General features: G+C 57.4%; 1 protein-coding gene and 1 long non-coding RNA gene across 2 annotated transcripts; both read right to left on the reverse strand.

The window, feature by feature from the left end:
* Positions 1-2,800: 2,800 nt before the first annotated feature.
* Positions 2,801-5,418, reverse strand: LOC135316868 (uncharacterized). Its single transcript, XR_010376082.1, has 3 exons — positions 5,127-5,418; positions 3,991-4,113; positions 2,801-3,111 (listed from the first exon to the last, which is right to left on the reverse strand). It is a non-coding gene; the product is annotated as an uncharacterized LOC135316868 (long non-coding RNA).
* An 846-nt stretch (positions 5,419-6,264) lies between these two features.
* Positions 6,265-10,194, reverse strand: LOC135316978 (uncharacterized). The gene is made up of 5 exons (XM_064472463.1): positions 9,991-10,194; positions 8,329-8,679; positions 7,634-7,954; positions 6,607-6,936; positions 6,265-6,296 (listed from the first exon to the last, which is right to left on the reverse strand). Exons 1-5 carry the CDS (start codon positions 10,037-10,039, stop codon positions 6,265-6,267), a joined length of 1,083 nt encoding a protein of 360 aa, XP_064328533.1. The 5' UTR covers positions 10,040-10,194.
* Positions 10,195-12,298: the final 2,104 nt, after the last annotated feature.

Here is a 12,298-nt window from a genome sequence, read left to right on the forward strand (position 1 = left end):
AAGATAATTTCGAGTGCGTTTGGGGAAGTGTCTGAGAGCAGAGCTTGGCCCGTCCTGATGGCAAGGGCCCTTTGCTGCTCTCGCCTGGCCATTGTCACGCTCTGCCCTGACGCCAGTGGCAGCGGGGCGCTCCTTTGGCTGTCCGGAGCCACGGAGGCTGGAGCAGGACCTTTGCCATGGCCCAGCCCTTCTCTGTGGGTTCCCAAGGTGTCCCGTACCTAGCCCCTTGTTGCAAAGTCGTCTCAAAGCCAGGGTGGCAATGCCTCCAGGGCTGTGTCTGCAGGGACACTCCCACAGGCCATGCATTCTTCAACAAGGACGCCTTGAAGGCGCGGGAGCAGGCTGTCCCCATGTGCTGTAAGACAAACCGGTGGGGAAGGCAACTGGCGTGGCTAAACAGGGAGGTCTTTGCTAGCACTCCCATCCTCTGTCTGATGCGGAGGGGAGAGGTGCCACCGAGGACAAGGGAAAAGCTGAGCTACTAAATGCCTTTTTTTCCTCTGTCTTTAACTGTCAGACCATTTGTCCCCAGGGTAATCAGCCTCCTGAGCTGGAAGGCAGGGATGGGGAGCGGAATAAACCCTCCGTAATGCAGGAGGAAGCAGTTTATGACCTGCAGAGCCACCTGGACACTCACAAGCCTATGGGGCCAGACAGGATCCACGCGAGAGCACTGAGGGAGCTGGCGGAGGAGCTCATCAAGCCACTCTCCATCATTTATCAGCAGTGGTGGGTAACAGGGGAGGTGCCAGATGACCGGAGCTTGCCAGTGTGGCGCTCATCTACCAGAAGGTCTGGAAGGAGGATCCAGGGAAGTACAGGTCTGTCAGCCTGGTGGGTGAGGGAAAGGCTGTGGATGTTGTGCGCCTGCACTTGAGCAAAGCCTTTGACAGTGTCTCCCGCAGCATCCTCCTAGAGAAGCTGGTGGCTGCTGGCTTAGTCAGGTGTACTCTTTGCTGCGTAAAAAACTGCCTGTCTGTCTGGCCGAGCCCAGAGAGTGGTGGTGAATGGAGCTAAACCCAGTTGGTGGCTGGTCACAAGCCGTGTTCCCCAGGGCTCAGTTTTGGGGCCAGTCTTGTTTAATGTCTTTATCCATGATGTGGCTGAGGGGATGGAGTGCGTCCTCAGTAAGATTGCTGACAGCCGGCTGAACATGAGCCAGCAGTGTGCTCAGGTGGCCAAGAAGGCCAATGGCGTCCTGGCTTGGATCAGCAACAGTGTGGCCAGCAGGAGCAGGGAGGTGATGGTTCCGCTGTGCTCGACACTGGTGAGCCCCACCTGAAGTACTGTGTGCAGGTTTGGGCCCCTCAGGACAAGAAGGACATTGAGGTGCTGGAGCGTGTCCAGAGAAGGGCAACAAAGTTGGTGAAGGGTCGAGAGAACAAGTCTTATGAGGAGTGGCTGAGGGAACTGGGGTTGTTTAGTCTGGAGAAGAGAAGGCTGAGGGGAGACCTTATCGCTCTCTACAACTACCTGAAAGGAGGTTGTAGCGAGGAGGGGTCGGTCTCTTCTCCCTAGTAATAAGCGATAGGACGAGAGGAAATGGTCTCAAGCTGCGCCAGGGGAAGTTTAGGTTGGATGTTAGGAAAAACTTCTTCACCGAAAGGGTTGTCAGGCATAGGAAGAGGCTGCCCGGGGAGGTGGTGGAGTCTCCATCCCAGGAGGTATTTAAAAGAAGAGTTGATGTGGTACTTGAGGATATTGTTTAGTGGTGGACTTGTCAGTGATAAGTTAGCGGCTGGACTCGATGATCTTAAGGGTCTTTTCCAACCTTAACGATTCTATGATTCTATAAGTTTGCAGATGACACCAAGATGGGCGGGAGCGTTGATCTGCGTGAGGGTAGGAAGGCTCTGCAGAGGGACCTGGACAGGCCGCATCGATGGGCTGAGCTCAGCTGTATGAGGTTTAACAAGGCCGAGTGCCGGGTCCTGCCCTTGGGTCACACCAACCCCATGCAATGCTGCAGGCCTGGGGCAGAGGGGCTGGAAAGAGCCCGGCGGAGAAGGCCCTGGGGGTGCTGTCTGACAGCCGGCTGGGCATGAGCCAGCAGTGCCCAGGTGGCCAAGGAGGCCACCAGCCCCCGGGCTTGTGTCAGCACTGGTGTGGCCAGCAGGAGCTGGGCAGGGATGGGGCCCCTGTGCTCGGCCCTGGGGAGGCCCTACCTCGAATGCTGGGCTCAGGTTTGGGCCCCTCGGAACAAGCAGGACCCTGAGGGGCTGGAGCGTGTCCAGAGAAGGGCAGCGGGGCTGGGGCAGGGTCTGGAGCACAAGTGTGCTGGGGGGCGGCTGAGGGGGCTGGTGGGGTTTAGCCTGGAGAAGAGGAGGCTGTGTGGAGCCCTTCTCGCTCTCTGCAGCTGCCTGAGAGGGGCTGGAGTGAGGGGGGGGCTGGTCTCTGCTCCCAGGTCACCAGTGACAGGACGAGAGGAAACGGCCTCAAGCTGCGTGAGGAGAGGCTCAGTTTGGCTATTAGGAAACACGTCTTTACTGCAAGAGTGGTCAGGCATTGGAAGAGGCTGCCCAGAGAGGAGGGGGAGTCACCATCCCTGGGGGTATTTAAACATCGTGTAGATGTAGCACTTGGGGACATGGTTTAGGAGGCCTAGGGGTGTTGCGTTGATGGCTGGACTTGCTGATCCGAGAGGTCTTTTCCAACCTTAATAATCCCATGATTCTATGTTTGTGATCCCCGATCCCCACCACCGCGGCCATTCCCTTGTGCCCTGTGCTCTGCCATGCACAGAGCCCTCGTGGTGCCTCCCTCCAGAGTGCCCCGCTGGAGAAACCAGACCAGATCCACTTGCCTTTTGCACGTTTTATTTCCTGTGGGGCACCCTCGCAGAGCCCTGGCGCAGGGGCCCGTGGGGAGGCCGAGAGGGTTTGCCAATGCCTGTGGGAAGTGCAGGCGCTGTGGGGTGAGGGCCTGCGCTGTTGCAGCAGCGGGGCCGCTCCCAGCTGGGACCTGGCAGTGCAGGAGAGCTGGTGGCAGCGGCCAGCCTGGCTGCGAGGGCAGCTCCCGGCAGGGGATGGTGCTCGTGGGCTCCTCCAGCCCGCCGCTCTCCTCTGCTGCTCCAAAGGGGCTGAGGAGGGGAGGCTGCTGGCTGGACTCTTGCTGGGAAGGGTAGAAAGAGGAGGAGGACGAGAGCATTAATTGAGGCAGTAGGAAGCTGTTTTCTCCCCTCTCTCCCACTCCCCTTTGACTCTGCTCTCTTCCGTGGCAGAAGATATTTAAGGGCTGGCCTCAGGTGAGGCTGGCAGGGTGGCAGCAGGTGGTAGCTTGTGCTGTGGCTTGCTGGAAGAGACTGCTTCAGCCTGGGGCACAGAGGTGCTTTTGGCAGGGAGTGTCACATGAGCTCTTGTCACAACTGCCTCCCCTCCTGGTGTCTCCGGCCGCGGGCGGGAGGAGGGAAAAGCCGTTCCTGAAATGTCTGTTAGCCTGGATGGGTTCATACTTGAGTCCAGCAAGGGGAAAAGAAGGCTGGTGTTTCCTGAAGGGGGTAAACACTTCCTGTGCCTTGCAGAATGATAGGAATATTCCTGGACCTGGGCACAGATTGCCTGGTCGTACAGAGTGTCCCCTGAGCCTTGTGAGAGGGAGGCTTTGTGTAGTTGGAGGTACGGAGTGCTGTGGTGGGAGGAGTTGCATTTCAGAAATTCAAGAGACCTTGGGGAAAAGAGGGGAAACCTGACTCTATATAGCAGAGGGTTTTTTTCCCCAGGCCCCTTCCCCCCTCTCTTCCTTGCGCTTTTCTCACCGCTGTGCTCAAGGGCAGCGTCTCAGTGTGTCTGTTGGTGTCTGTTGGTGTCTTACCCATTTCATTGCTTCTCGGAATGGGATTCAATCCCATGAAGTTGCCCCAGTGGAAAAGCTTTGGTGGGAAGGGACTTGCTTGGGTTTTGGCTGAAAGCCCTCATGAGTTGTACCCCCACCAGGCAGGGCGTTCCCTTTCAGGAGGTGACTGTACTTTTGCACTGTGATTTTGCTGCTTACTGTCATCTGGGCGCCTTCACGGTGGAGTTCCTCTTCCTCCTTCTCACGAGGAACACTAGGATCACTACTGCCAGGGTCTTGCTGGTCACGATAGCAACGCCAGGCCAAAGGATGATCTGGAACCTAGAAGAAAAGAATAAATATTCCAAACCCCCAACCCAAAAGAAAGAAACAAATGCACAGAAGCAGCAGAATTGATGCAGAGAGATGGAGGGCTTCCCCAGGGAGGGCAAGGATTTCATAGGACACACGTGCTTTGATCATTCGTAAGGGAAATCCAGCAGGAATTCTTATTTAAGGGAGGCTGAAATGACTGGAAGAAGGGAGGTGAATCTGTCGCCAGCAGAATTCTTCAGACGTCAGTTTAGCATTATGAAAGGCTGGTCTCTCCAAACCGAGGGGAGCTGGATACTGCAGATTGCCTTTGAGATATCCTCACAGAGAAAACTCTGAAAGGAGCAAATTTAACAGTTACTCTCAATGAAGAAGAGAGAGAAATGGAAAGAGTGTGGCGATTTTCACACGGTATCTAAGTAGTGTGAAGACTCATTGCTCCGTGCTCTCATGATGCGAAGAGGATGGACAAAGATGTCAGTTACGCCATAACTAAAGCAAAAGAGCTACAGATCCTCCTGTTTCGGGGCCCTCGGTTCCCAGTAAAGACCAGGAGATTTTCCTTTATCCAGATTGAGTTCATTACATTTCAAGGTTTTGGGGGTTTTTTTTCTCCTTTGTTTTCACCTTGGGGGAGGTAGAGAGGTGCCCAGCCACATCCTCTACCTGGCGATATTTCTGGCAGAGGACCTTTGCAGCCACGTTCATTTCTTTTGCCAAGCGTGGTGAAACCACAGTTATTCTATCCTTTTCTGCTTGCTACTTTCTAGACAGAGGAATGGGGTTTTTTTGCCCCGTAACATCACAGCTTCTTAGTCACCTTTTGTGAAGGACTTCCTCAAGTAGTTCAGTATCTGTGAGATGAATTAGATGAGCAACTTCCCTCATACTTGTGTGCTGCTAAAGGAAGGGGATTCTTTTGCCACCTCGTGACAGAGAAGACGGACCCTGCTCTCTTCTACCCTGTAGTGCCCAGACTGGCCTGTGCTGCCCCTCTCCCCTGGCAGCAGGGGACAGCTCACCCGTTTTGTTTTACTTCTTCCTCATTACCAGTAGTTGTCTCAGTGGCGTATGAGGGAGTCACTGGAGACGGGGAAGAAAAGATGTTTGGTGTTTCATCTGCAAGTGAAATGCATTCAGAGAAAGGGTTGACCTCTGTCAATGAAGGAGAGAGCGCAAAGCAGAATGGCCAGGCAAGTGTGCAGCTGCTGAGGTGGTGCTCTGGCTGGAGTATCTCTACAGGCACGGTGAAGGGATGTTAAGTCCAGCGGAACTAATACAAGACTTGAATAACTCTTGCCTGTGTTCAAACTCAGTGACTTCCCCTAGGCCTTACCTCTGTGCTGGGCTGTCGCCAGAAGGGGTTGAGGGAGTGGTGCCTGCAGAACCTGGCAAAGTTGGTCCAGCCGATACTGCAATGACAAACGTGAAGAGGAGACCAGTCACTACAGGGCTGCTTTGCATTTACCACCTCCATTTCCCGGCCACTGTTACACGGGTATAAAGCCACTCCCGCGGTGACACCCAGTGCAGACAAGCTGCCCAGGCCGTAAGCTGTGCCATCAAGCCGTGCTGGCATCAGGCAAAGCCAGGTGAGGATCAAAAGGTGGGAGGGAAGGAGGAGGGAGGGAGGGGTGAGGAGCTCAGCAGGAGCCCCGCTCTGCGTGTACCACCGCAACACGTGGAGGGGGAAGCGCTGCAAGTGCAAGCAGATATGCTCTATGGCAGAGATCTTCAGGCAGCAACGAAGCACTTGACGACTCTGTGCTGAAGCAGGCAGGGGCTTGTGAAAAGTGAGCAAAGAGCATTGCCTGTGAAGGACTCGTCTGGAAGAATTGTTCCAGGACGGTTTCTGTGCACAGGGGAGGTTGTGTGTGCAGGAGCCTGCTCGCTCTGAGCCTGCGTTCGGTGGCATGTGTCGGGATTTTCACCTAGAGAATGAGGCCGTCCCCTCTCCCCTCCTGGATTGCCATATCCCTTCCGCGCTGCTCTGCCAAACTCCAGACAGAGAGGCCATAGCACGGTGCCAGTCTGCCATGAGCAGGCGCCAAAGCGTTACCACTTTGTGTTAAACCACTGTGCTGGAAGGAAAGGTAGAAGCTTCAGACCTTAAAACTAGGGCTGTAAAGGTCGTCCTCTGGGCAACCACATGGGAAGGTCTCAATAGTCTTTGGAAGGCAAGGCATGAGTTGCTGTAAAGGGACAGAACTGGCATCATGAGGATGAGTGGCAGAAACACCTCTGTGAGGACGACTGAAGCTGCTCTTGCGTAAAAGAGAGGTAAGCCAGCCCATGCATGTGGTTCAGTTCTGAGGCCTGTTGCTCTTCCAGAGCATGGTTAGTGTGAGAAGGTACGATGATGTGGGGTTTGGGCAGGGAAACGCAGCCAGGTGTAGGGCGGGAGGTGGTGTAAGCTGGGCAGTGCAGAGACTAGAGGGAGAGAGCAGGAAAGTGCATCTGGAATGTTGAAGCCACCATGTTTCCCTACAGGTCAGGACTCACCGTTAGAAATACTGAGCGTAACCTCCACCATTCGGAAAAGGTGCAGCTGTTCATAAAGCGCACACCAGTACACGCCGGAGTCCGGTGCCTGCACGTCCTCCATGGTGATGGTGACAATCCCCCGCTGGCTGTCGTCCTGGATCGTGACTCTGCCTTGCTGGGGTGCCCTGAGGTACCCTGAAGGCTTAGAAATCGTGTTGACCATGGCAGTACATGCTGGCTGAGCTCCCTCTTTGCACCAGGCTTTGTTCAGAGCCCCATAGTGCTGGGCGCTGTACTGGCACTGGACAGAGACATTGCCTGACTCCTTGGCTGTGTATTGTTGGAGCCCTGGAAAAGAGCCGGCACGCCTGGTGAGATGCCAATGCAGGCCCAGCAGCACCCCTTTGCCAGCCCTGGAATAGGTGCTGTGGGCTGAGCGGTCCCTGGGTGTCCTTCTCCCTCCAGAGACGAGGAGCAGAAGGGGGCTGGAGGCAGATTCCTGGCGCAGAGGTGAGTCACAGCTTGGGAGGGGTCCTGTCCCTCCCCTTCCTTTGGTTGCCCAGGGACGGCGTGGCCACAGGCGCTCAGCCTGTAGGCTCTGGGAGGCAAGGACCAGGGAGGGGTGGCCGGTGCGGGGCCAGAGCCAGAGCAATGGCTGGCCGTGGGGGAGGTCTCCAGCAGTGGGCCGCGTGGGCCAGCAAGTGCTGAGCTGGGGAAGGTGCTGCTGGAGCCGCTGGCTCGTGGCTGTGGGAAGCAGTTGTGACGAGTGGCCCCGTTTGTGGGAGGTGACGGGAACGTGGCGGGAGTCTCTGCTGGGAGCAGGCAGAGCACGAAGGGCCAGGCCTGAGCTTTGGCTCCGAGGGGCAGGCGCCAGCGTGTCCGGCAGAGAGAGAGGCAGGCAGGGAGAGATGGGCGCGAGCTGTGCGGCGGCAGCGCTGGGCTTCTCCCTGCTCCGAGGTGTGGTGCGGGACGGGAGGGGGAACAGGCAGGGGAGGTGGGGCTGAAATCTGCCAACAGCCACGCTTGGCTGCCAGTAGGTACTCACTCTTGGACACCGAGAGCTTGACCCCCATTATAGGGGTGAGGGGACCGCCTCTGGAGAGTGCACACCAGTACAGGCCGGTGTCGTGGGCCTGCAGCTTCTGCATGGTGATGGTGACAGTCCTCTGCCTGGTGTCATCCCAGATCAATGTTCTGCCTTCCAGGTCTTTATTGTTCCGACGTGCTGAAGGGTAACCTGTCCTCGCCACGACGTTACACTCAGTGCGACCTTGTGTTCGACACCAGGTTTTTGTATCTGTGCCGTAGCCGTGGGTGCTGTACGGGCACTGCACAGAGAGACTGTCCAACTCGTACCGGTGCAACTCTGCGAAAGAGCACATGCGGTCGCTGAGCGGCGAGCGGTGGGCACACGGGCATCCGCCCCCCGGCCTGAGCTGGGCAGCGGGGCCAACCTGTGCCCTGGGGCAAGTCCGTCATGGGCGGCCGTCAGGCAGGGCAGGGGTGAGGTAGGGCAGGACAAGAGGGAGCGGGGAGGCTGCAGGGCCAGCGAGTGTGTGGGTCTCCTTTAGAGCGTGCTGGTGTGAGCGGGGAAGGTGGGGAGCGAGGCTGGGGAGGGTGAGTGTCTGTGGGGTTTGGGGGCAGCCGCTCAGCTGTGTGGTCAAGGGGAGACAGAACGGGGGAGGGAATGATGCTGCTTTCTGACAAGACTTGTTTTTGTGTGGGGAAAAAGGTACTCACCCTTCAAAACAATCAAAGAGATCGTCTTTAGTTGATAATATATGTTACTGCTGTTACGGTAGGCACAGGAGTATATGCCTGAGTCCTCTGCCTGGAGGTTGACCATGGTGATGGACACGGTGTGATTCAGGGGATAGTCCTCTATTGTAACCTTCCCATTTGTGGCCCGGGTCACAGATGGGTATTGGCTTGATACGGTCGTCTCCACTAAGGGCTCACATTTGACACCTCTCAGGTGGCACCATGCTTTTGGTTGCCAGTAGCGTGTGTCTGCTGTGTAAGGACAGTGGATATAGAGAGTGCTTCCTTCTGATAATCTCTCCACAGCATCGGTTGTTTGGGCATGGAGACCTGTAAATATGAGATGTGGTGAGTGAGAGGGGAGCTGATGCAGGGCTGCCCACACACTACTGATGCACACTGGGGGAATCTCTGCCTCTGACGTTCCTCCATGGGCACTTGTGTCAGGAGGGTCTCCAGAAACCACGACCCATTTCCCCTGCTAAATTCATCAGCTTGGCAATGGGAAGGTTGATTTCTGGTGATCAGTGCTGAGATGCGAGCTGGGACTGCAGCTGCGATTTGAAACCCACAGACGTGTGCGTGTAGAGGGGTTGGACCTTGAAGGCTGATTGGAGCCGTGCGTGGCGCAGTGCTTGGAGGTGCCCCCGCAGCCCACCCGCTGTTCCCGCCCCTGGCCTGAGGTGAAGTGGAGGCCAAGCCCTCCCCACGCAGGGGGTGGCAGTGCTGGGGCTCAGGCGCCCCCCAGGAGCCGGGTGGCCGCCTGTGCGGGATGTGGGGCTGGGACAGAGGGAAGGAGCAAGGGCAGTGTGTGCTGGGGACAAAATGCTTGAGCCGTGTCTGGGCCTGAGCTTGCCCCAGCAGCCCGCAGCCCCTCCATGCCGCGTCCTGCGAGGATGCCCAGCGACGCGGGGGCGCGAGGCTGTGCTGGGCGCAGGGCTGCCCAGGCACCCCACATAGGCAGTCCCTGCTCTGAAGGGTCCATCCATTGGCCCTGAGAGGTGCTGCTGAAGAGCTGGGGGAAAGCTAGCGCTTGCTGGGGGAGATGAAGAGAGTGGGGGAGAGGAGCGAGGCCCGTGTAGGGGCAGCTCTGCCCAGAGCACGTCTGTGCCAGAGAGACGGTGCGAGCGCTCTGCACGCACAGCCCCGCATGAGTCGGGCACTGAGAGGCAAACAAGCCTTTGCGGAGGGAAACAAGAACCTGGTGACTGTCCTGCCTTGCTTCCCCAACCTCCCACATGCTGGAAGGTTTGTGGTTTCTGCTGGGGTGTCAGGGGAGGCAGGTGGGCGCCCCCGGACAGCTCTGTCCTGACCCAGGGCTGCAATCGGAGGAGCGGCGCGGGGCCAGGCAGTGCGATGGGAAATGGTGAGCGGGGGAGGCGGCGGGGCTGCTTTGGAGTGTGGAGCTCTCTGCTCCCAGGGTGGTTTGTGCTGAGAGGCTGGAGGAGCGAGACGTGCAGTGGTGGGAACTGGGGCTGCCCCTTCCCTCCCCATGCCTGCCAGGAGTTGCTCAGCTCAGAGTGCGGCCGGTGTTGTGTTTCCCCCCGCTGTGGAGCTGCAGAGGCAGCGGGAAGCGGGGCAGGGTGTCCCTCTGCCCCTGGGTGCGTGGGAAGCCTGAGGCACAGCCAGCCCTTCTCTTACCTGGGACCCAGAGCGGCAGCAGGAGGAGGACTCTCAGCTCCACGGCCATCGTCAAGCCCAGGGAAGGGGCATTGCTGGGGTCTGCCCAGCGTGTCCCGTTCAAAAGTGTCTGCCTCGCGAGCCCTCCCGCATCGCAGTGACGCTGCTGGAGGAAGTGCCTGAGCTCTTGCTTTCCAACGGAAATCCTTCACCCCGTTCTGCAGCAACACTGATATATTTTTCAGAGTGCGTTTGGGGAAGTGTCTGAGAGCAGAGCTTGGCCCGTCCTGATGGCAAAGGCCCTTTGCTGCTCTCGCCTGGCCATTGTCACGCTCTGCCCTGATGCCAGTGGCAGCGGGGCGCTCCTTTGGCTGTCCGGAGCCACGGAGGCTGGAGCAGGACCTTTGCCGTGGCCCAGCCCCTTGTTGCAAAGTCGTCTCAAAGCCAGGGTGGCAATGCCTCCAGGGCTGTGTCTGCAGGGACACTCCCACAGGCCATGCATTCTTCAACAAGGACGCCTTGAAGGCGCAGGAGCAGGCTGTCCCCATGTGCTGTAAGACAAACCGGTGGGGAAGGCAACTGGCGTGGCTAAACAGGGAGGTCTTTGCTAGCACTCCCATCCTCTGTCTGATGCGGAGGGGAGAGGTGCCACCGAGGACAAGGGAAAAGCTGAGCTACTAAATGCCTTTTTTTCCTCTGTCTTTAACTGTCAGACCATTTGTCCCCAGGGTAATCAGCCTCCTGAGCTGGAAGGCAGGGATGGGGAGCGGAATAAACCCTCCGTAATGCAGGAGGAAGCAGTTTATGACCTGCAGAGCCACCTGGACACTCACAAGCCTATGGGGCCAGACAGGATCCACGCGAGAGCACTGAGGGAGCTGGCGGAGGAGCTCATCAAGCCACTCTCCATCATTTATCAGCAGTGGTGGGTAACAGGGGAGGTGCCAGATGACTGGAGCTTGCCAGTGTGGCGCTCATCTACCAGAAGGTCTGGAAGGAGGATCCAGTGAAGTACAGGTCTGTCAGCCTGGTGGGTGAGGGAAAGGCTGTGGATGTTGTGCGCCTGCACTTGAGCAAAGCCTTTGACAGTGTCTCCCGCAGCATCCTCCTAGAGAAGCTGGTGGCTGCTGGCTTAGTCAGGTGTACTCTTTGCTGCGTAAAAAACTGTCTGTCTGTCTGGCCGAGCCCAGAGAGTGGTGGTGAATGGAGCTAAACCCAGTTGGTGGCTGGTCACAAGCCGTGTTCCCCAGGGCTCAGTTTTGGGGCCAGTCTTGTTTAATGTCTTTATCCATGATGTGGCTGAGGGGATGGAGTGCGTCCTCAGTAAGATTGCTGACAGCCGGCTGAACATGAGCCAGCAGTGTGCTCAGGTGGCCAAGAAGGCCAATGGCGTCCTGGCTTGGATCAGCAACAGTGTGGCCAGCAGGAGCAGGGAGGTGATGGTTCCGCTGTGCTCGACACTGGTGAGCCCCACCTGAAGTACTGTGTGCAGGTTTGGGCCCCTCAGGACAAGAAGGACATTGAGGTGCTGGAGCGTGTCCAGAGAAGGGCAACAAAGTTGGTGAAGGGTCGAGAGAACAAGTCTTATGAGGAGTGGCTGAGGGAACTGGGGTTGTTTAGTCTGGAGAAGAGAAGGCTGAGGGGAGACCTTATCGCTCTCTACAACTACCTGAAAGGAGGTTGTAGCGAGGAGGGGTCGGTCTCTTCTCCCTAGTAACAAGCGATAGGACGAGAGGAAATGGTCTCAAGCTGCGCCAGGGGAAGTTTAGGTTGGACGTTAGGAAAAAATTCTTCACCGAAAGGGTTGTCAGGCATTGGAAGAGGCTGCCCGGGGAGGTGGTGGAGTCTTCATCCCAGGAGGTTTTTAAAAGAAGAGTTGATGTGGTACTTGAGGATATTGTTTAGTGGTGGACTTGTCAGTGATAAGTTAGCGGCTGGACTCGATGATCTTAAGGGTCTTTTCCAACCTTAACGATTCTATGATTCTATAAGTTTGCAGATGACACCAAGATGGGCGGGAGCGTTGATCTGCGTGAGGGTAGGAAGGCTCTGCAGAGGGACCTGGACAGGCCGCATCGATGGGCTGAGCTCAGCTGTATGAGGTTTAACAAGGCCGAGTGCCGGGTCCTGCCCTTGGGTCACACCAACCCCATGCAATGCTGCAGGCCTGGGGCAGAGGGGCTGGAAAGAGCCCGGCGGAGAAGGCCCTGGGGGTGCTGTCTGACAGCCGGCTGGGCATGAGCCAGCAGTGCCCAGGTGGCCAAGGAGGCCACCAGCCCCCAGGCTTGTGTCAGCACTGGTGTGGCCAGCAGGAGCTGGGCAGGGATGG

This window comes from Phalacrocorax carbo, chromosome 23 (genome assembly GCF_963921805.1).
Source record: "Phalacrocorax carbo chromosome 23, bPhaCar2.1, whole genome shotgun sequence".
NCBI classification, from domain to species: domain Eukaryota; kingdom Metazoa; phylum Chordata; class Aves; order Suliformes; family Phalacrocoracidae; genus Phalacrocorax; species Phalacrocorax carbo.